Source organism: Gallus gallus, chromosome 15 (assembly GCF_016699485.2).
Source record: "Gallus gallus isolate bGalGal1 chromosome 15, bGalGal1.mat.broiler.GRCg7b, whole genome shotgun sequence".
In the NCBI taxonomy this organism is placed as follows: domain Eukaryota; kingdom Metazoa; phylum Chordata; class Aves; order Galliformes; family Phasianidae; genus Gallus; species Gallus gallus.
Window position 1 is genome coordinate 9,262,352 of NC_052546.1, and position 23,159 is coordinate 9,285,510.

At 48.0% G+C, this 23,159-nt stretch overlaps 4 protein-coding genes and 1 non-coding gene across 6 annotated transcripts; all 5 read right to left on the reverse strand.

The window, feature by feature from the left end:
- Positions 1-105: 105 nt before the first annotated feature.
- RNF10 (ring finger protein 10) lies at positions 106-17,201 on the reverse strand. 2 transcript variants are annotated; one of them, XM_415267.8, is made up of 17 exons: positions 16,661-17,201; positions 11,902-12,105; positions 10,680-10,879; positions 9,919-10,009; positions 8,712-8,896; positions 8,499-8,635; positions 7,117-7,277; positions 6,465-6,593; positions 6,061-6,319; positions 5,729-5,862; positions 5,117-5,234; positions 4,690-4,791; positions 4,096-4,230; positions 3,336-3,433; positions 3,066-3,126; positions 2,760-2,918; positions 106-2,482 (listed from the first exon to the last, which is right to left on the reverse strand). In XM_415267.8, exons 2-17 carry the CDS (start codon positions 12,103-12,105, stop codon positions 2,406-2,408), a joined length of 2,250 nt encoding a protein of 749 aa, XP_415267.3. In that variant the 5' UTR covers positions 16,661-17,201; the 3' UTR covers positions 106-2,405. The 2 variants fall into 2 exon arrangements, with proteins under 2 accessions (XP_415267.3, XP_046757301.1); XM_046901345.1 differs by lacking the exon at positions 16,661-17,201 and adding an exon at positions 15,894-15,983.
- Positions 17,012-17,084, reverse strand: MIR12229 (microRNA mir-12229). The gene has a single exon (NR_161984.2). It is a non-coding gene; the product is annotated as a microRNA mir-12229 (primary transcript).
- A 680-nt stretch (positions 17,202-17,881) lies between the features above and the next one.
- Positions 17,882-18,630, reverse strand: DYL2 (dynein light chain 2 cytoplasmic). The gene is made up of 2 exons (XM_001233549.7): positions 18,393-18,630; positions 17,882-18,223 (listed from the first exon to the last, which is right to left on the reverse strand). The coding sequence occupies exons 1-2, from the start codon at positions 18,522-18,524 to the stop codon at positions 18,086-18,088; spliced, it is 270 nt and encodes an 89-aa protein (XP_001233550.2). The 5' UTR covers positions 18,525-18,630; the 3' UTR covers positions 17,882-18,085.
- Positions 18,631-18,876: 246 nt separating this feature from the next.
- Positions 18,877-20,469, reverse strand: LOC100858984 (dynein light chain 2, cytoplasmic-like). Its single transcript, XM_003642214.6, has 2 exons — positions 20,184-20,469; positions 18,877-19,167 (listed from the first exon to the last, which is right to left on the reverse strand). Exons 1-2 carry the CDS (start codon positions 20,313-20,315, stop codon positions 19,030-19,032), a joined length of 270 nt encoding a protein of 89 aa, XP_003642262.1. The 5' UTR covers positions 20,316-20,469; the 3' UTR covers positions 18,877-19,029.
- A 120-nt stretch (positions 20,470-20,589) lies between these two features.
- DYL1 (dynein light chain 1 cytoplasmic) lies at positions 20,590-23,127 on the reverse strand. The gene is given in 3 exon segments (NM_001277879.1): positions 20,590-21,187; positions 22,476-22,613; positions 22,972-23,127. Coding segments are annotated over 2 exon segments (270 nt in total). The 5' UTR covers positions 22,608-22,613; positions 22,972-23,127; the 3' UTR covers positions 20,590-21,049.
- Positions 23,128-23,159: the final 32 nt, after the last annotated feature.

Genomic DNA, 23,159 nt, shown 5'->3' on the forward strand with positions numbered 1-23,159 from the left:
CACAAAAGCACTGATTGTCTACACAGGAGCGTAGACTGCAGGGAACACAAAGTGGAACTACGTGGCTCAGCTCCATCCAACCCATTTTAAAACTCATAGGTACAATTACTGCTTAGATATTTATTAAGGTTACACCAATCAGTTACAGGAAAGTAGCATTGCTACTCACATCTCTTGAATCCATTGGAAAACAAGACACAACTTGAAGATCTGCCCTATGGAGACTGTGCCTGCACACGGAACAGCCTTTGCCTGCACTTCTTCCCTTACTTATTCTACCCCTGTGAGACAGGGAGGTGAGTTGTACCAGCTCCAACTCCTCTCTCTTGTCAACGCAAAGAAAAATTGACTATAACAGTGTAGGAGATAATAAGCAACATATAATGGTTAGACACTCAAGTAGTTACTCCTGTTCCATGGCTTAAAATGACTGTTACAAGTAGGAAACAATAGCATTGTGAACACAGTTAACTGCATACTTGAATCTGTTTTTATTTAATAGCTTTCTGTGTCCTCACCAACAATTTTCCAATGTGCATTTGAAGCATTAACAACAAGCTGTGTGCCACTCCTAGGCACTTCCTTTGTATTCCCTTGACAAGCTGTGCTCTTTCCCTCAAGTGTAGTTAATTGTGACCAAGTGTGAAATTAAGCTGCTTTCAAAGAATGTTTTGCAAGTGTTTCCTCTGTTCTCCCATAGTAATAGAAACATTCTTGACCTCCCCAGTCTCCCCCCTCTTTCTGGCTCACAGCTGCAGACAGTGTTTTGTGCTCTTCGATACTCGGGTGCCTTGGGGAAGCACCTGTAGAAGGAGCCTCTTGTTTTGACGTGAAGCACTGATATACTGACAGACTTTTTAAGATAGGGATAAAAACCAATGAACGTAGCAGTGGTGTGAGGATACCTAACAACAGAAGCTTCAAATACATGGGTTCCTTGCTCAAAGTGGTCACAGTGCAGAAGAGAGAGTGGGCATGGATTGCTTCTTAAAGGAAGCACATAAGCTTTTCAACAGCTAGGTGAATGCACTTCTTGGTACAGGTGGGGCTGAACATAACAGAAGATACCTGCCACTCCTGCCCTATGTTACGTGGTACTTCATACCAGCTTCCTGAAAGGAAATCTGTAGCATGAGTAGGATGCTAAGATTTGCACGTTACCAGAAGTGGTGTGACACTGTGGTGGTACCAACGTTATAGCTCAAAAAGTCTGCAGTATTGTAAGTGTGCGCATATGATTTATTGCAACTGGTGGCCTTGACTGGTACATTACACCTACAGTTCATTTTATTTAACAAAATCCACACCACTTAACTCATTAGCTTCAAATCAAACCACAAGCAGTGCAGAATGCAACCACCCAAAGAAAGAGGGAGGAGGGGTCCAGAAGAGGCATGTTTATAGCCCGAGGTGCTTACTGCAGATCAGCTCACATCCCAGAACCAAGCAGATACAGGACTTTATCCCAGTGCAAGAGATCCATGTTTCTTGCTGGGGGATAAAAGTGTCTATACGCTCCAGCTATCAGTTGTTCCTCCTATTCGAGAGCAGCCAGTGTCAAAATATAGTTCACCTGTTTACCAAGAGCCCTAGGCTGGAGTGTTTACTCTGGATGATCATCAGGTTACAGAGAATTTGTCAGCCATGGTTGGCAAAAGGAAAAAAAAAAAATTAGCAGCCTCATTCAACCCACATTAAAACAGAGTTAAACAACTGAGATTAGCCAGGAGTTCCTTCTACCACTAGTGCCAGTATGCATTTTGAAATACACAATTTCAGCAACAGTCACTTCAAAACCAAGTAGCCAAGTTCTGCTTTACACTCAACCTCAGCTTTAAGCCTTTCAAAGCCAGGAGAACAGAAGGAATTCTTGCTCTTTAGAAAAAGAATAGATAGCAGCTAACACTTGAAAGCCAGAAAGCTCTGTTGCCCCAGTGCAGAGGAAACCAATTTCCGAAGAAAGCAGTTTAACAGCTTTACTGAAACAGCACTCACAGTCAGACAGACTTCTGTCTGTGCATTCCTGGGGGAAGTCAAGGCTCTCTGCCTCTTCACTTAGGCAATACTGCAGCACTCTGGCAGTACCGTACAGATGTAAACACCTTCAAACTGCTTACTAGGCCAAAAGAACTGACATGTTACAGACCAGAAGCCTTGGCTGAATGGTCTCTGGGGCTTTTCTTTCAAAACTTTGTTTCAGTACAAACCAATTTGGTAAGCTGGGATTAAAAAAATAATAATAATAATAATCTTCAACATATACTGTCATGGTTTCCTCCTGAACCCCCTAGAAGCCCTGGAAAAACAAGTTTAGTCTGTTCAAATTTAAATACTTAAACTATAGCAGCAAAACAAAGCAAAATGAAAAGAAAACCAGGAGAGGAAACTTCTCTTGAATAGCAGAATCACTTTGTGTGAACAACAGAGGTGCTGAACAGTAGCTTCTGCTTCTGTTTCTTTCTTTTCTTCCCTCCTTTTTCCTCTGTGAAGAATTAAAAAGATACTGTCATTCTTCCTGTGGAACAGGAATACCACACAAGAAACCACTGCTAACTGGAGATCTTCTAAACTCCCTTTAAGATAACTGCTTTGAGCTAGCAGAAGCCCTAATCAAGTGGTTCATAAACCATAACCTGATACTTTTCAGGTTTGCTTCGCAGCCGATTTTTGATCCCCAAAATTGCTTCTCTTACTTCTCCCGGAAGGAGAAATATTCATTTTTTCTTACTTCAGGATTTCTGGAAGCCTCCCCTCCTCACCTGATAAATGATCAGCTGTGGACGGTTTGTCCAGTTTCAGGAGGGCCGCCTCAATAGCTTGGCTGAAGGAATTCTGGAAGCTGGGCACAGGTATGCGGTCAGAGCTGTCACTTTCTCCATCGCTCTCCACTGGCACAGGGAGTGCCAGAGTGTTCTCATCTGAAAGAAAGGAAAGGGACGTGTAAGACTTTCACAGTGCAAATGCCTTTCCCCCACACTCCAGAGTTTTCTTGTTAAGCTACAGAATTTCTTTAAGATTCAGATGCACAGAAAAGAACCCAACGTAGTAATACTAAGTTTTCTTACCTTTTGTCTTTGGAGCAGGTTTGGGCCACGTTTCAGGTTTTGCCTTTCCAACCCTCAACATCTATCAAAAAAGTTGTAAGGTCTGATTAAATCCCATGCATCAGAACAATCCTGCATATACACCAAGTAGCAAGAAAACCCAGGAACCCATCCAGCCCCCAAACCCTGCATCTTCTCCTTAAGATTTATCCCACATAGCAATTGTGTTTTCAGACCCATCCACTAAGATGCAAGTAATTCTGACAAGATTTATTCTGCCATGTCTCCTACCTGGGCAAAGGATGGGAACGGAGACTCTTCCTCTAAACTCCCACAGAGTGATGGGCTGGCCTGGCTGGCAGCAGGTGAAAATGGAGTTGGAATAGAATCTACCAAGAAGAGAAGTGGTTAAAGCCAGGTGCATTTTGGCAAAGGCACTTATGCAGCTCCTAAGTATGAAACAGAAATAAAGGATTTTATTCTGCTTTACCTCACTGGTTCCATCCATTAATCACACAGTGGGAAGTTTTAAATTTGCTCAATATTTAAAAGAAAAGATTGTGGGATGTTTTTTGTTTTGTTTCATTTCTGGGTTGTTTTTGTTTCTTTTGACAACAGCACTTAATAATGATTTCTACTCAATGTTTTTTTTAAGAACTGCAAGATACAACATTTGGGGATGCATCACCAGACAACAGATGAGTGCTTATCAGTTGTGTTTTGCTACAGCCATGGGGGAAGATGGAGAAAGAAGGAATGCCAGTAGAGTATTCCTGGTACACACGCATTTCTGCCTTTCCCCAGATATATCCCCTTTCTTCCTCTTCTGTGTCAGCAAAGATGTAAAAGGTGCAGTAACTACATCATTGTCACTACAGTAAAGACAGTAAAAAGCAAATCCCTTAGCAGCGTTAGTCATCTGAGTATGATCTTTTAGGCAATCTTGGATAGTAGTCACTGGTCAGTATTAAGAAACATTAGCTTGACCTGAGCAGCAGATCCTCAGAAAACAACCAAGAGCTAAATGTACTAAGTTTTTCCAGATGCTCACCTGTCTGAAACACAGGGCTTCTGCCAAGAGGAGACAGACAGAAGCTCTGATGATCAGTGCTGGTAGTTTCTCCATGGCAAGAGGTAAAGGCAGGGAACTGCTGCAGATTCTCTAAAGCAATATGGACTTCTGGATCTAGAAAGAGGTTTTGAATTAAAGTAGTACACAATGTGGGGGAAGACTGTCAAGCAAGTTGTTTCAGAATGCTAGTAGGTGCCAACTCAGAAGTTTTCTTTCCATCCTCTATTTTACAAGTCCTGCTGCTGGATGGAAGCAGCTTCCAGGCCTCCCTCCCCCCCCACCCCACCCCTTCCTTCTACACTTTCTACTCTATACTATAAAAACAGAAATCAAGAATCCTGAGAGCTGGATGGAGATAGTTGTGCCCTCAAACACCCTCTCTCCAATAACATACAAGCATGCAGGAACTGAATAACATCATTTAGCACCCTGACTAAAACACTCCATCACTCAGAACCATTTCTACGTACACACTACCAAGTAAAGGCCTTACAGTTCATCCTACAGCTCAAGAAATCAGCTCAGCACAAAAGATGACTGTGAACCCACCAGTTATGCTGAAGCAAAACTTACATTTGCCCTGTTTCTTGTTTTCTTCTATCTCAATTCTGCGTTCACGACGTCGTTCATCACGAGCTTTCTTCTGCCGCAGCCGTTTCCTCTTCTCAATGTCATCTAGGAGCAACACAGCATTGGATATAAAAGAACCACACCAATGCTTTGGCAATGTTTCCTCCAGCTTTGTGAGCAATGTGTTCAGTTAAAACGTATTCGTAACAAGACATGCTTACAAATTACATACACTCTTCCAAGCAGTCAAGCCTTTTTATTCTTTGTCTAATTGTTGTTGTTACAGCAGTGAGTAAAGGTTGTTCAGTCTAGCAGTCAGCAGCCAGTTGATGCATGAGGAATAAAGCTGCTATTTTTGTAATCTTTTCTGCTATTAAGGGATAGGAACGATTCCCCCCTTACTGAGATTTTTAGAAAGGTAAGTACCAACCTGAGAACAAGTCTAAGGTCTCCTTAGAGATGATGGGTGGCTTCAGAGCCAGTTCACAAATGCTGAACTCACAAGTGAGGGGCAAGTGACAGAGGTAACGATGACGCTGTCTGATATCCTGATTAAGAAAAAAAAAGGCAGATATATAATTGCAAAATCTACAGACTGCCATACAACGGTAGAGACTGAATGCCCATCCTTCGTCAAATCAAATGGGGGAAAAAACCAGCACAGCAACCCAGTAATCACTTCATGAACTACAAAAACATGAATGATGCCTTGGCTCAGAACCAAATGCTCCAAAATCTCCAACAACTGTATCATATCCATACCTAGATGACATTATTCTACGTTTTTTATTTTTAAGATAGCTTTAAGAACAAACCAACATCAAGCTTGCAACTCTCTTACTCCTACAACTTCCTACCTTCCAGAAGAAAGCAAGCCAAACTGCAGCCAGTGCATCAGAAACAACTTAAAGTATTGCAGCTTACACAGATGCCTTTCACAGATTAGCATGCCCATCCCTTTACTTCTCATTACTGAATAGAAACATCTCACCTATCAGCTACAAATATCAAACTACTAAAATGTGGAAGTAAAAATAACCACCTCTGTCATCGAGTATCCAGCTATCTCCACTACAGCTGCAGTTATCTTCTCTGGACTCTTCTCCAAGCTGCCATATTCACGAACAAGGCATCGAACGTTCACGGGGTGGAGATACATACACTGGCCATCCTCCGCTGTAACATGAGACACCATCAGTTGTTCTTTGCCTGTTCATTTTTAACAGGCTTCTCCCCACCTCAGTCCATTCAACCATAATGAAACTGAGGGTGTGGGAGTTTCACTTCACAGAGTTTAGCTGAATCTAACAAAGTAACAAGTGCCCCAAAGGAGGCATCTCTGCCCCCATGACTCCAGGATTTCTTTGCACTGACCTTGGTAGAAATAGTAGAAAGGAGAGCTGTTAAGATGTCCGCTGCTAACTGTTTCTTTAGACTCCTGGTAGCTTGTTTCAGGTGGATTTGATTCTCCTCTAGTGTTCACTTCAGGTTCCCCTATGTTATCCACCTCATGTATTTCCTCTTCATCCAACACTGCCTCTTCTGACTCAACAGGAGGCAAAAAGGAACTTGCTACATCAGAGCAAGGCTCCACAAGCTCCTCGTCAAACGCAGAGAGATACTCCACATCACACTAATACAGCAGAGAGCACACAGTTAGAACCACATCACCTCCCTCAAATGATCATCACCGCCGCAAAAACCTTTGTTCACCCTGCACTGCAGTGTAGGTGGCAGAACAAGGTATTAAGATCTGTCTGAACAGAACTGTCACTCACCTTTTTCTCTTGGGAAACTGCAGGCTCCATTGGCTTGGAGCTGTCTAGGACCAATTCTTCCACAGCTGCACTAATTCCAGCAACACCACTGTTTTTATCCTGGTCAGCAGAGAGCGCTGCTTCTCTCTCCTGCAGGTCATCCAAACAGAACAAGTTTCAGTTTCCTATTTTAGCCAGGAGACTGTCACCACAATTATTTTCAGCCTTGGCCTATATTCAGGTTTTTGAAGACCTATAATTCATGTGTGATAAAGACTGACCATGGAAGAGAGGTATCCTCCCGCTGTAGGGCACCTGAAGTCTTTGAAAGAGAATATTCTACGGGTTTGCTCATGTGTGTGGCACAGAATTTATTCCAGAAACTACTAGTTTTCCTTTGAGAGCAAAACCCTCCCACATTTTTTGAAGGAATCCCATTTAGTGAAATGCATTCTGTTATCATATGAAGGTATCACACCAGGTACCTGGAGCCCAAAGGCTACAGTCTCCTCCAAGATTTCTATCGCTACTCTAGCAGCAAACATTACCACTTTGATAGCACATACATCACAGAGACCAGAATAATCACACACAGCCACTTCAGTAGCAGAACATAAACGCTCAGCATACTGCTAAAAATAAAGTTACTAAAAACATCCAGGGAGGCTCTCACCTTCAGTTCCTGGATGGCTGCCTCAATGAAGCATGCCTCGGGAGTATGTTTTTCCTCCTCATATTGCTTTAGTAATGCTGCTTTCTCCTCCAGAATGACCAGCTGCAAGACCTGCTCCCTGGATGCCAGGAGCAGCTTTGAATACTGGCTGTGCTGGTCGTCTAACAGAAGGAGCACAAACATTAGTATCTTCACGTAGAGGCATCAGTTTCAATTGGCACAGGGAACTACAATTGCTTCTGAAGTTTCATTGCCGTTCAATTTTGTGAGTTAAACCACATATTCAAAACCTGTACAGACTGTTAATAGTCTAATCATAATTAGTCTAATGACAATTAGTCTGATAATTAGTCTTTTACAGTAAGCACAGCAGAAATAGTAGATAAACTAAAGAAGCTTAGCAAAACACAGTCATCTCGTTACTGAAGTGCTTAACTATAAGCTTTACAGCAGGAACAGCGCCACATGCTGGTACAGGCTGTATTCATTGCTTCCTAACTTCTGGTTGGTCCAACTTCTGCACAGCTTTGTCTACAGAACACCCCATTGATGCTGAACTTTCTGGGTTTGGAATGATCTCAAATCCAGTATTGGATTTGTATAGAAGGATTTGTTCTTTCATAAGAGGATTTAAAGTCTTTTACTTTCAAAGGCGAGGGAAATGTAAGCACACATTCTGCATATTGGGTACACACCACAAGCTGCAAAGCTTGACTTTTTACAGAGAGCTTAAATGCATGCAGCTTTTCACAAACGCGGCTGCAAATGAAGTGAGCCAATACAGCCCACCAAACAGCAATGTTAAGTAAAATCATTTATTTAATCAAAGAACTCTCACAATATTAACAGATAAGTTGATGTATTAGTCACATTACTTGAGTGGAGAAAACTGAAGTCAGGCAACAGATGTTTGGAGTAGGTTTGCAAGAATTTTGACTGTTTCCCCAAACTGTTCGCAGATCTTAGCAGATAAGTGAAGATGGTGAAAACCTTGTTGAGAAATACACCCTTGAAATAGTTCAGACACAGAGACTAAGCCATAGAATGAGAAGCCAGAAAGCAAAGTTAAGGCCACCAAAAAGCCAAAGCAGTGAGTGATACTAGTGACTAAGCAGTACAAAATGCACAAACTAATAGCAAAAGTGCAGGCAGCCTGTGGTGCTTGAAGGAAAACAGAACGCATGTTAAAACCTTACAAAAAGTCAAGTGTGAGTAGAAGGATAATTAAGAAGTGATCATTATGGTTTCAGATGCTAAAACGCATGCTTTGTGGTCTGAACTACTGCAGGATGGCAGCATGGAACTTCCATGGGAAATCTTCTCTAGCAAGTCCTAGTCACAGTTCAGAACAGGATGCCAGCCAGCAGGACTGATACACTCACCTCCAACATAAACAGGCTGCACCACATTCATCCACTGAGATTTGGGCAGTGCTATCAGAACACCTTTCTCTCTTCTCATCAGTTGCATTGTAATGACATCACCAATTGCGTACTGGCGTGTTGCCATAGCTACAACACTGCAATGCAAGGATGAGGTTAGCAGGGTAAAATTGACATTTCAAGAGTCTTATCACTTAATAAATGTCATCTTACCTCTTGAGATCCTTCTTGTGAACTGAGCCGTAACAAATAGGACATTTACTCCAGGTCTTTTCACTCAAGGAGAGATAATGAAGGATGCACGCCCAACAAAAGATATGCCCGCAGCGGGTGATCTTTGCTGCTGTAGGTGGGTACAGACAGATTGGGCAAGAGGGCACTTCATGGCTGCAAATGCGCTGAAATGGCACATGAGGAGAACAGTACAAGTTATAGACTTGGAAATCATTCTGTAGCACAGAAACTAAACCACCCGTAAGATCTACTCTAACACGTTAGTCTTCCAGCTCTTTAGATTCTGCTTATTTATCAAGAAATTAAGTACACTGTGCACTAAACACGTATAGTCTATACATGCAATAACCCTCAAAGTCACCCATCTGGCATTTTTACTCTAACAACATTAAAAAAAACAACTCTTCACGTTTTCCCTCATTTGCCATCTCTTAAGAGTTAGCAACATCATCATCATCTGAATTCAGACATGGAGAAGATAGCAAATGAATTACATTACCTCACTTACACCAGCACACGTGTGCAGTCCTGTTTAACTGAGAGACTGAACTTACCTACTTCCATGAACATACTAGTTCAGTCAGATGTTCTGTTAGCATCTGGATGTTGCAGGGACAAATCAGCCACGCAAGCACCTTATTTTCAGATCTCTCAGGGTCACGCAGCAGTAAACAAACATGCCTTCCCATCAGCTACATAATACACCATGACTGAGCTTTGACGACTATAAGTTTCTACTTGAGGAGCCTAAAGTTATGGCCACAATTATCAAGAGATTTTCCACTTTGTTGCTAGGCAAGATGGGCCACGTATGCACATGATAATTCCTCAAAATTCTACACTCTAGTCCTCTTTCGTGGACTCGTGCCCAAGTTTTCTGTTAATATCTTGATCACAAGGACTGAGTCTATAGAATGTCAGATACTATTTTTGATGAGCTTCCATCTGCAAAAGCAAGAAGAAGCTGCTAATTTTCCTAATAGATTTTAGCACTTCTCTTTTCCTGTCAAAGTACTTCATAACATATTCCATGACAGATCTTCCCCAGTATTGTGGGAGTGACAGAAGAGGCCTCAAGCTCAGAAACAGCTGAGTTTTACATAACATCACAAAGAAACAGTTAAAAACAGGTTGAGTTTCTTAATAAAGAAGGAGGAAAAAAAACATCCATCCCATCACAACTGACCACTTGTTCCACAAAGTCCCAGTTGACCAAGGTATCTGGATCAGCAAAGTGGACTGTGTAGTCCTGTTCTTCAGAGACAACAAACTGGCAGCTGGGGAAAGGCAAAGAGACAGATGATCTACTCAGTTGTTTCTAAGAATTCTTTGAGAACTACCCCATAGGATTCTCAGAGCTTCTTCTTTGCCCAGCAGAAGATTGCTGGACACAGTTGCTAACCACTACCAATAAAAAACAAAGTTCAATTCACAATCAGATTCCCAGAATACAGCTATGTCTAATTGCAGTTAGAAATAGCATCACAGAGTGAGCCATGTAGAGTGGTTTTCCAGAAAAACATAAGAAACAGAGTCAGGGTCTTTGCTTCTGGGACTTACAAATTCAGATTAGCTTTGATGCAGCAACTGCCATCCCTACCATCTCAACATGTTGACTTTAGGAAGAAAGGATGATCTTCCATAAGGAAACTACATAGGTCTTCCCAAATGGAGTGGCATGTTCCACTAATGATGCTAGAAAATAAAGGTGGAAGACTAACTGGTTTGTGTCTAAAGGACTCAGATACCCTGTCAATAGGCAAAGAAGGGAACTTGATATACTTTTATCTCTTCCAAGTACAGTCGTGACCACTTAAAACTACAGCGGTAATTTCACCCTGAGGAAGTCAATATAGGTATGCATGGTCAGACAATTCCCTGGCTCCTCATCCCTCGCAGCTTACTGTCTCTGTAGAAGTCTAACAGCCCTGCCAGTCTTCCACTCACTTGGCCTGTAGGAAGAGCTCCTTGTTGAAAGGCTTATGTCCCCACTTGTTCCTTTTCCCCCAGTTGCCATGTCCATTCCCATCAAAATGACCAGTCTGGCCACGGGGTTCAAAAGTGAAGTTCAGCAAGTGGTTCAGATTAATCTTCTTGGGACCAGAGAACTGGGCAGGACTGAACTCTGCCCGTTGAGCCTCTGCTACCTAAGAGACAACAGCATTTATTAGAACTTGCCAGAATTTACTGCAAAAGCATCAGTACAAGTCAATATCCAGGCTCCAACAATGATTAAGTACAGAACGTGCAGCATTCACTCACTTACCTTCTCCCATTCCCGTTGTGCAAATCAAGCACTGCAGCATAAGAAGTGCATGAGAACCTGAAAGTTAGAACTGAGTGGTCTTACCCCACACTGATCAAATGGAGGAGAGCATAAAATCAACCTACGTGATGAAAAGTAAAAGCCCAGCAGCCAAGGTTAATAACAGAAGGAAGATGTTCAGATCCTCACAGTATTCTTTCAGATAGCCAGTAATACAAGTTTGATTCCTATGATTCCTATTTACACAGATCATATTTGTTTTTGTTAGTTTTCATATAACAAAGCAGAGAATGAGAATTCAAGAGACAGCCAATGAGTTTTGACAGAGTTAGCACTTCAGGCAAAGGAGCATTGCTCATCCACCAATACCAACAAATCAGTGTCTTCTGGATCAATGGAAAACCACCAGTACTCTACAATTTTTACACCCACATCACCATAAGAAGCCTCAGTCTGGTTTTACTCCATCTTGTTGTCACCAAGGTTAACTTAATTACTTTCCCAATGACACTACCACATGCAAATACGTACACTCAAGTGGTTAGATACAATCATCCCAGGCCTTTAAAGGCTAGAAATTATTAGCACTAGACATTTTCATGAAGGACCTTTGCTTCATGAGATATGCACACAGCCTGCCTAGGTACCCATTCCTCAGACGGCAATTTCACTAGTTTTACTGTTCTTTTTATGGCGAGTCCCTCAGAGCAGACAGCACTCCTCTTCTGTTGTTGAGTGGGAGCAGAACAACCTTGCAATCTGGCATCTCACCGACGTGAGCACCTCTTACTGCTCCTTCCCTTCCCAGCCCAGGAGCTGAACACAGAAGACCTATCTATGCAGGTCAGTGATCCTCTCGTTCCAAGAAAGAAGGCCTTGGAGACACCGCGTTACAATTCTCACCTCATCTCGTCTTCCACCATTACTAGAGCTAAAAAGTTTGCCACTTCCACCGCTACCGCCCCCTCTGAGGGGGCATCTTGTTAAAAGCTTTGCTTTTCTGTGAATTGGAGCGACGGGACTGGCTGGAAAAGTTCTCATTTTTGGAATATGAAGTTTCTCTTTTCCGATTGTAGCGCTGTTTGGATCCATTTGTATTCTTTCCATCTGAAAGAAAACAACACAAGGATCAGTTGGAGCCCCAGCAGCCCAGAGGCAGCACCACGTCCCCCCCCGGTGCGAGCACTGCTCAGAAGGAGGGCAGGCACACAGGCCAACAGACTGGTCAAAGAGCATAGGAAGGATTGCTCTCCTACAATTTATCCTTTATTCAGACAGCTTCCTTAGTTTTATTCATCAGCACGTTCCCTGGTGCACTCAGTGATGAGCACCAATGCTGTGCCTTCATGGTCCATTACAAGAACTGACAGCAGCTGGGTCATTTTTCATTCCATTTCTGAATATTTTATATCTTTCCTTAAATAAATACTGCCGCCTGCATCTGCCTTGAAGTCTCCCACTGTTCAATACTCCACTGCCTATTTTCACTCTGCCTCCAGCTGATCTGTTTTAAAAAATACCCTTTTCTTTCACAAGGCCAACAAACGCCCACTGATGCTGAAGTACAAACCCAACACCTCAACCTCTCAGTGCACATTCCCAATATCTGAGTACTAAAGTCCACCACCCACACAACAAGGACGGTTTGCCTGGCAGTGTGCCGAGCACACCGCTGACCACACAGCATGGGAAACAAGCACAAAGACAAACGCTGCAGGATTGGATTTGGGTAGTGATAGGACAAGGGGGAATGGTTTTAAATTGCAACAGGGGAGCTTTAGGTTGGATATTAGGAAGAAGTTTTTCCCCCAGAGAGTGGTGACGCACTGAGCAGGTTGCCCAAGGAGGCTGTGGATGCCCCATCCCTGGAGGCATTCAAGGCCAGGCTGGATGTGGCTCTGGGCAGCCTGGGCTGCTGGTTGGTGACCCTGCACATAGCAGGGGCTTGGAATTAGATGATCACTGTGGTCCTTTTCAACCCAGGCCATTCTATGATTCTATGATTGAGGCTCACAGGAGCAGAACAATCAGTCAGGCTCCTGAGAGATGTTTCCTATGTCTACACAGCTCCTTCTTAAACCGTTAGAACTGAAGTCTAATGCTACGGAGATGCCTTTGATAGTCGTAACCTAACACTGGAATTGCCTCAAATGCACAGCAGTCTGCTTTCCCACCAGCTGCCATAAGCTTTGGTGGCAGAAGAGTTCTGCTGATGAACTTAGAAGCTGAACTCCCCAGGCTCAGCAGGTTCTCTGCACAACAGCCATCCCCATGCTGCAGCTACTCAGCACCACACACACCTCATATTGGCCACAACATCCAGTCCTGCTTTGCAAAGTAATCCTATTAGTTTCTCCTTTCCCACTCTGTAGCCCTTTCCCAACCCTTCAGACAAATCTCATATGGCAGCAAATACGCCAGTGTAACTCACTATGGTGCTGCTCACACCGATCCCTCAGTCCAGAATAAAACCAACCCTACCAGAACCACAGACACATAACTCCAACACCTGCTGTGCCCCACAGCCACACGCAGGCTGAAAGGACACAGGTTTAGAGATATCAGGGGAAAAAAAAAAACCACACCAGAAGCTGCCAAGTGCTCAGGGTGTAACCAGGCCTGGCTTCATGATTAGATAGACCTGTTTTGGAGTGTTTGCAGGAAAGAGGCCTGAATCAACACCCTTGAGCCTCTGGTCAAAAATCCAGTTATTTAGAGGAGGTTTGGACCACTGCTTTGGTTGTTTATGAGCAGAGCTCACTGCTCCAGAGCCCTCTGAAATCTGCAACTGCAGCCAATGCCACAGAAAGGAACGTTCCTGTTTTGCCTACAGCGGCTTTGCAGTTTTTCTGCAACCCCCAATGGAGAAAAACAAACTCAAGAGGAGACATTCGGTCTGAAGTGGGTTTTTATGCTTCTCTATGAGGTCCAGGAGCAGCTCCTGTGTGCTGCTAAGAGAATTTCCTTCCCCTTGTCGTTTTAATCACGTTAGTCATCATCAAGGGCACCAGCGTGTCAGCCAGCTGGTTTACACACATTCCTGCTACACTGCATCACTCCAGACAGGCTCCTCCAAGCTCTGCAAGTCACAGCAACAGCTCTTACATTTTTACAGGAGAGTCCTCCCCACCCGTGCCTCTTCAGGAAGGCCTTCACATTGCAGCCCAACAACACTTCAAACCTGATTTTACTGATCCCTTTTTCCCCTCCCAAAGTAATTAACCCCATGAGGATTCCAGTCCGTCAAGGTAGCAATGAAATAAGTCAGCAGACAACCAAGAGTTTGAAATATGCATCTGTAAACTGGAACACCTCTTTTTTTCCCCCTGTGAAACTAAGCAGTGCTGTTCCTTCCAACCTTTACAGCAGGCCATGTGCCAGAGCTCTGCTTTGTGTCACCCTTCAGAGGGAATGCACAGAGCACAGGGATATCTGCACTCACGCAGGGAGAAAATCAGATTCTCACACCAGCCACTTGTTAGTTTTACACAGGGTAAGTTTGAACTTGGGGTTTATTTTTCCATCTTTTCTTGGCAAATTACACATGGGCAGCAGCAGTGCAGGTGTGGTATTTACTCTTCCCCCACGTTCTCAGTTCTTATTAGACCTAACCTGTAATATTTACCCACTCATGCTCCAAGAAAAGACCTACAAAATACTGTCTATATAATTTATAATGCTAGCAACAAAACCATTCCTGCTTTATGGAGAAAAGTTTAATTCAGTTTCTAAGGCCACGTTTGAAAGGAAGCTGGAATGCCGCTCCCACAGTCAGGAGCACCTGCAGCAGCCCCATTAGCTCGCTTTGAGCCACACTGCAAGGCAACGGGAGGAGCTACTCCATGGTTTCAGGAATGTCCATTCCTTCATCTCCCCATCTGGACACAGCTGCATCAGGTAACTGAGCAGCACGTAAAGGACAAGAGCTTGGCTGGACTTAAAGCCAGCGAGCACTGGTGCAAAAGCCACTTATGAAACAGGTTAGCCTTCTGTGGAGGGCATTTCAAAAGGAGACATCAGAGTTTCAGAATACCTCCCATACAGTTCCTGACCCGGGAGAGAATTTGGGCAGGCTGCATCAGCTAGCCACAGCCTGGCTGCTTCTGGGTGGATAAGGAACTTAAGAAAGAAATCCTGTGTGAAAAAGAGATGTCAGTGTCTGCTGAGACGACACAGTGAGAAACACAGTCATTGTTCAACACCACTGCATTGTGTACACTCAGCCCAGAGCCATTTGATCCCATCCAACCAGGGGAACCTTCTCATTTTAGTTCTCAATACACCCCAAGGAAGGCACTCCCAAACATACGTAAACTCCTGCTGAAGGAGTTGCTGCTTGCTTTACAAACCTCCTCATTCCACCATACAGGTAGGGTCTCACCCCATAGCACCTCTCCACAGCAATTAACAGATGTCTCAGAGGCAGAACTACATCACATCAGTTATTCTTTGTAAGGATACTCTTTAAAATTATTAAAAAAACAACATCTATATGCTTGAAAACAGAAAAACCCTACATACCTAAAGAAAACTGCACACAGGCTGCTCAGTGGAGCCTATCCAGTGGGAGACCAGTTAATACAGGTGAACAGCAGGCAGTACTCAGCCACCTGGAACCTGAACGTGTTTACAAGGTCTAAGAAGGAGCCAGCACCTTCAGGACACCTCATGCTGTGTGGGTTGCCTGAAGTATTTCAGCCAAAATAAACCAGTGAGGAAGGAAATACGGACAGCGATGGTGTTGAAGCAACCTATAGGCACACTCATACTTCCGGGACTACAACCGCACGCTCTGAATGCTACTGCCCCACTTCTACAGTTTGAAGAAAATGCAGTGTTGTCAGGAATGGGGCTTCTGATCACCCTTAGGGGCCTGGGGGAGGTTCAGGTCTTACCTGGAGGAGAGCCAGGAGAGGAAGCAGGAGGGCTCATCACCAACTGCTCCGTCAGCAGAACCAGCTGTGTGCAATGACAGCTGTGGCACTGATTACAACACCAGATACGCTGCAACATGTACTCTGACCTCTCCCAAAGAGGGTCAGAAGAGCACTCAGTAAGGGACTGCTGCAGGGATGCAGAACCTCCTTAAGCTCAGCAGAAAGGCACTGGGCCTGAGTGCAGAACCAAGTTAGGGCTCCTTGACAGGCAGCAGCACACATGTGTTCTTAGTACAAAACCAGAGCTCTGCCTCTCAAACAGATTACTTCAATGCCAGCACAGATCATGGAATCATTGGGTTGGAAAAGACCTCTCAGATCCCCAACCCCAACCCAGCCCAGCCCACCATGCCCACTGGTTGTGTCCCTCAGTGCCACATCTCCCAGCTCTGGAACACCTGTCAGTGACCGCACAACCCCCAGGCAATCTGTGCCAGTGCCTCACAGCTCCTAAGAATACACTTTTCTTAACACCCAACCTGAAATCTAACACAACCTTGAGAGAAAAAGAGAAACCCTTGGGGGACAATGGGGAGCGCAGCCTACTGAGCCGGGAACGGGGCTGAAGAGGAAGGAAAGCCATAACCATAACCAAGCACTGAGCAGCACGCACGGCCTTGGGGTCCCTCTCTCCCCCCGAACCACGGAGCCCCGCCGCAGCCCGAAGGCCTCAAGGTCCCCCTCCCCCCCCGTCCCGTCCCGTCCCGTCCCGGCCCGTCTCTTACCGCCTTTGGGCTTAGACTCCCCAGCGGCGGGCCCGGCCGAGGCGGAGCGCGGCGGCTGCGCTTTGCCGGCGGCTGAGGAGCCGGGCGCACCGGGGCCGCAGGGGCCGCTCTTGTCCATGGCGGGGGCGGAGGAGGGGGGCGCGCCGGGCGGGCTCTGCAGCATCAACGGGCGCCCCGGCGGGCGAGCGGCGGCCCTGGGTGGGGGGGCACGACGGGCGCTGGAGGAGCCGGCGGGGGCCCAGGCTCATGGCCCGCGGGGGGGACCGGCGGGGGCGGCGCAGCGCGGTCTCGGCCTCCTTCATGGCGACATCTTCTCGGCGCTCCGCTCGAACCGGGGGAAGGCCGCGGAAGGCCGGGCCGGGCCTGCGGGGCTCCGGGCGACGAAGAAAAAAAGCTGCTGACGGAGCCCCGCGGGGCCCGGCTCTGCCTGCCGCCCGCGCGGTCGGCGCCACACAGGCACCCTACGGCTCCTCGGCGCCGCCCCGGCCCCGGCTCGGCCGCCGCCGCTGCCCCGTAATGGCGACGAGTCGCCCGCAGCAGTGCCGGGACCCGGATGGAGCCGGGCCGAGGCGGGGCGCGGGGCACGCCGGGAGATGTAGTGCGGGGCCGCGCGGGGCACGCCGGGAGTTGTAGTGCCCAACTACGAAAGGTATCGGGGCGGGGGAGCCGATCGCAACCCGCCCTCGAGGAGGTAGCCGCACTGGGACCTCCCGTGTGAACGTACCTCAATAGCACACAGAAACTGTGACAGACAAAAAATAGTCCTTTCTGCCCAATGTGTGTAATACTTGCAAATTGGTCATCCGAGCAATAAATAAGTAGAGGATAAAACAAAGAGGGGATTCACACTGAGAAGACAACAGCTTCTAAAGGCGTTTTAATTGAATCGAAAATAGCGTTTGAATATCCTGAGTACGTGCACAGATCCCTTTCCTGTTATTCTCTGGGCAGGAACTTCAGTCTCACTACGGCAGCGCTGGGCACAGAAAGACAAGGAGGGTTAATGAGGAGCACACATACGTAACCCTTCAGCAAGAGCCTCCCAAAGGAGCTGCTTTTGGTTGCCCCGATTCAGCTGTTACTGCCAGATCACCGACTGAGCTATGGGTACATCTACCGCAGCGTGTCCGTGCTTTGGATGGAAGGGAAGGTCGGTTGGGTGTCACCCACACCAGGGGGAAACAAACAGTGTCAGAGGGAGCACAGAGAGCCACGCAGCTCTGAAAGGCAGGGCGTTTTTATTGGGAAAGAAGCCGGCTGGGGAAAGCAAATAAACACAAGGAGGGGTTCCTTTTTCCACCCCCCCAGGAACAATAAGGACACCGCTCACTCCAAACGCCGTGCCCGGCAATCCCCGCTTGTCAAACAGCAGCGCACTGTGTGTTACGGAGCGGCGGGGCGGGGTTCGGGGAGCGGCCCGCGGCTCTAAGCAGACTTGAAGAGAAGAAGAGCGACGTGGCCCAGGTAGGCGAAGATGAAGTGGTTGGTCTCGTGCGTCACGCAGCTGGAAAAGTGCCTCCCCACGACGCAGTGCCACGTGGGGTTGTACCGCCTGTCAAACTCCTGCGGGAGAGACCGCTCCGAACTCAGCGCCGCCGCCCGAGCGCCGCCTCTGCACGGCGGATTAGGCGCGACCCGAAGGAGCGGAGCGGTGCGGAGCGGAGCGGAGCCGCGGGGCGCCGTGCGGGTACAGAGCTCAGCACCCCGCAGCGCCCGGCTCGGATACGTTTACCCTCTTTATATGAGCTGCAACGCTGCACTCAGGGCTGTGCTCCTCCAGAGACCGCACGGCGCACTGCACGGCCTGCTGCTGCATCTCCTCCGGCATGTCCGTGTCCTTTATCACCGCCTTCTGCTCGCCCATGGTCCCCCGCACCAACAGCGCACGGCCGGGAGCCGCGCAGCCCCGCGGGCGGACGCGCACCGCCGCCGCAACGCTTTAACCGGCCCGCGCGCGCTGCACCTGCCTCTAGGAGCCACTAGCCCCGCCCCCCTCCTCTACCCATTGGCCAGCGCCTCCGCCATTCCGCGCGCTCATTGGCCACGGGGTGGAGAGCGGAAGATCCTCGCGTCCGCACTCGTTACTATAGCGACAGGAAAGAGTGGCCCCAGAGCCGACCCGCGCACAGCGCCCCCTCCCGGCCCGCCCTGAGTGGCTGCGCGTGAGGCACCGCCCAGGCCCAAGCGCCCTCTGGGCAGGGATTCACTTCAGAGAGTAAACACAGCGTTTTAATTAACGAAGGAGCTGACTTCGGAAAGAAAGTAAATACAAAGAACTGTCCTTTTTTCCCGTGTCGAACACAACGAAGGCCCAGAAGCACCGTGCTGTCACCTGCAGCCCACGGCACTGCAGCTCCCAGCAATGGCCGCTACCCGGCCTTGAACAGCAGCACGTTGAGGCCGCGCACCAGGAAGAAAATGAAGTGTTTGGTCTCATGAGACACATAGCTGCCAAACTTCCTTCCCACAACACAGTGCCAAGTGGGGCTGTACTTCTTCTCAAACTCCTGTGGAGGAGACCATAGGGGTTAGTGCTGGCACAGCTCTCCCCTGCCTGTAGCTTTTCTATCAGGACGTCTATCTTCTTAACAAGCAGCTATTTGGAAAGGCAATTAAGCAGCACTGTGTGCTGTTTGCTTCAAGGACTGTTATGTCTTGCAGCTCACTGCTGCTCAGACTAAAGAAAATCAAACCCACAGTGCTTTGTAGCTGAGCAAGGATGAGCTCAGGGACATCTCCCCCAATGTCAAGCCATAGCCTCAGCCCCCAGCTGGTAAGGGTCAGCTCATACCACCTTGGTTAAGCAGTTCCTCACCCCCAGTTCTCAGGCTCCACCAAGGAGCTACAACACAACAAGCTGCGAACCCTCTGCTCACCACCACCAGACTGTATTCCTTATGAGAGGGAAGGAAGTACAAACGCTGCTTTTGGGGAAGTCTATCTCACTGAAGGACTGAACAGCCCCCTTTCAGATCTGTGGTACCTTTGGATTCCCTCAGCCTTCTGAGATGGCAAAGCAGAAGGACCTTTCGTGCACCCCTTGTTCCTTCTCACACACCCATAAGGACACCAGGCCTCCGAGCCTGGGGATGTTAGCATGGTTCAGCACAGAGCAGTGAGTACAGAAGCTATGCCGAAAATTACTTCCTACTGCAAATTTCAAACCAGGCAGGCAATCCTGCACAACTGCTACAGAAACATGAACAGAACCTTAGGACCAATTCAGGCACAGTTCCAGTGTTCCCCAGGGGAAAGCTACAGCAGACTCAGTTTCCTACCAGCTGCCAGGCACTGGGACAGGCCAGCAATTTAAAACAAGAGGTACTGCAAAACAAAATGGGAAGGACCTGGAAAGGTACACATGCCAGGTAAGATGCGTGTAAGGGTGACAAAAAGGAACAGAGGGAAAGCAGCCCAAGGCCCACTATGCCTGGCCCCACAGAACTGGCTTTTCCAGGAAGCTCAGCGCAACCCACCCCACCTCTGATGTGAGCAGATCAAAAAGGATATCGCAGCTATTTACCCTCTTTATAAGGGCAGCAATTTCTCTTTCGACGCTGTACTTCTCTATGGCCAAAACGGCACACTGCACGGCCTGCTGCTGCATCTCCTCCAGCATGTCCGTGTCCTTTATCACCGCCTTCTGCTCGTCCATGGCCACCTGCCACACCAACAGCGTACAGCCCGGAGCTGCTGGAGCCGCCTCCCGCCGCACAGCCCCGCGAGGAGCGGAGGTGCCCGCAGCCCACGGGCCGCCCCGCAGTCGCTCCCGTCGCCCCGCTCCCGTTTAACCGCTCCCCGCGCGCCCCACGTGGAGCAGCGCCCCGCAGCGGTGCTGGGCAGCGGGCGGGGCCGGGCGCGGGGCATGCCGGGAGTTGTAGTCCCGCGGGCACCACCCCGCAGCCCTACCCAAATAACGAGGCGGCAGCCGGATGGATCTCGACGTTTATTTTCCAAATCAAATCTCCAAGAGGCATCAGCAGAAAAAGAAACAGCTCAGGCTCTGCAACAGTACAGCTGTCAGTATATCCAACAGTACGAGAGAATCAGAAAGGAAAGGGAGAGCTTTGGAACTGAACACCGTCGGTACTCACAGAGCATAAGCATTAATGGGCTGATACTGCAGATGGCAGAGAACTCTTAAAGGCCACACTCCTCCAACAGCTCTACTAGCAAAAATGAAGCCTTTTTAGAAAAAAATAAATATAAGGAAGACTTTTTTTTGGTATTTTTCATTTTCATATCCACAACGTAACACCTTCTGCTATATCATGATCCCTGCCATTGCCCTCGAAGATCAAGGTCTGCGTCCTCAAGAAGGCTGAAGGAACTGGGCACAGGAGCCAGCAGTCCTGCAGCCAGATGCAGTGTCAGAGAGAGTCCATGGTTCTAACCAGACTTGAAGAGAAGAATAGCGACTTGGCCGAGGTAGAAGTAGATGAAGTGTTTGGTCTCATGAGTCACGTAGCTGCCAAAGTTCCTTCCCACGATGCAGTGCCAAGTAGGATTGTATTTCTTGTCAAATTCCTGCAAAACAGACCACTAGACACTAAGAACACTTCTAAACAGGCATTCAATTTCTGGGCAGAGCAATTAGAGGAGCAGCAGATGCTCTTGAATACGTTCTAAACAAGATAATCCCAGTATTGTTCACCTGCTGCTTAGTCAGACAAAAAGCACGAAAAAAAAAAGAGAGAAAGACAAACACAGTACCTCCCATCTGAGCAGAGGGGAGCTCAGAACATTGCCTTTGCTCAGGGAAAGTACTCTTCTCCCTGCCATAATTCATCATCTAAAACCACAGCCCCCAAGTGAAAGCTTCACCACCAGTTTTGTATCTATGGAGACGAAGCCATTATTTGGTCTCCTTTGTTCGTCTCTGACACGGGTGCTGATGGGACTGTTTGTGGAAAACTCTGCCAGAAGCTCTGTAATACAGTGCTATCGACTCATCTTCTACATAGCTGCCTTTTACACCTATCAAGTAAATTCTCTAGAAGTTTCTAGCAGTTGCCACAAAAAGTACCTGAGTAACGTTAGGCTAAACTCTCTCTTCTCATTACCACAGATATCTCCGGCATCTGCGGAGAAAAATACCTTTCTGTACTACGAACAGCATTTTCTCCAGAGGAATCTTTCTTAGTTGCACTGCTTTTCAGATGCTCTTCCATGCAAATCAGAGTTGCTTCCACTAAAACTCTGATTTTCCCATTCACTTGGACTATTCTTTACATTCCTTACTGTTAATTTGATATTAAAAAAAACACAGCAAACAGATTAATAAATAAGCAGAAGTTATTTGCTTTGGTTTAGAGGGTTTTTTTTTTCCCCTTCAGTTACTACGTAAGACACAATTACAGTAACCTTGCAGAAGAGGATGTTTCCCTACAGTTTCTGTTTCAGCTGTACAGAACTGAACAGATCCTGAAGATTAAGCTCAATAAAGCTGTAACCGAGAACTGTGTCGAACAAGCCTTCTCTCAGAGGGAAGCTGTAGGGGCACTCAATAGAGCCACTGTATTTTGGCCCAGATCAGTCCCCGGGATGGCTCAGCTACCACTTTTTTATTTAACTGAACCGGAGACAACGGAGATAAATGCTTAAATGGGAAATACGACAGCAGAACAGCAAAAAGACCACAGAAGTGAATGCAAAGGGTGAGGAAAGCAACCCAAGCAATCACAGCCCACACAGAACGCCCCGCTCGGTGAGCTGCTATCTCTGGAACTCGTTCCTCGAGCGCTACTCGCCCAGCAGCATTCCCCCCCGCTGTGACACACAGCGCTGCCAGGAGCGCAGCACCGCAGCCCTTTACCTTCTTGATGTGCGCTGCGATGTCCTTCTCGATGTTGTATTTCTCCAGTGCCTGCGTAGCGCACTCCACAGCGTCCTGCTGCATCTCCTCCGACATGTCCGCGTTTTTGATCACTGCCTTTCGGTCACTCATGGTTGCCTGCAGCGGGCACGGCACGCCGTGCTGCGGTCACACACGGCCGCTCCCTCGGGCTCCCGCGGCCCGGCCCGGCTCAGGGGGCTCCGCAGGGCTGCCGGGCAGCGTTTCTGCGGTCGGGCCACAGGCCCAGCGGCTCCCCGGCCCTCCCCAAGCCCGCAGCCACCGCCCTGCAGCCCTTCTGCAGCGCAGGGCCACCGCCCCACGGTGCCGAGGGAAGGCCGCATGCGTGCGGCGCTGGCAGGGCCCGACGTAGCAACTCACCGCGCGCAGCTCCCGGAGCGCCCGGCCGGACCCAGCCCCAGTCAGGAGCTGACGCAGCCCGGCGCCCTCCCGCCCGGCAGCCCCCCCCGCCCCTCACCGTTCCACGAGCGCGGAGCAGGAGGAGCCCTCACGAATCGGCGCGCAGCGGACCGGCGCAGGAAAGCGAACGCGCACCGCAATCAGCCGCTCGCGCCGCCGTCGCGCCGGTTTAACCGACCCGCGCGCGTCGCACCCGCCTCCCGGTGCCTACAGCCCCGCCCTCTCCGCGCTGCCCATCAGCCATTG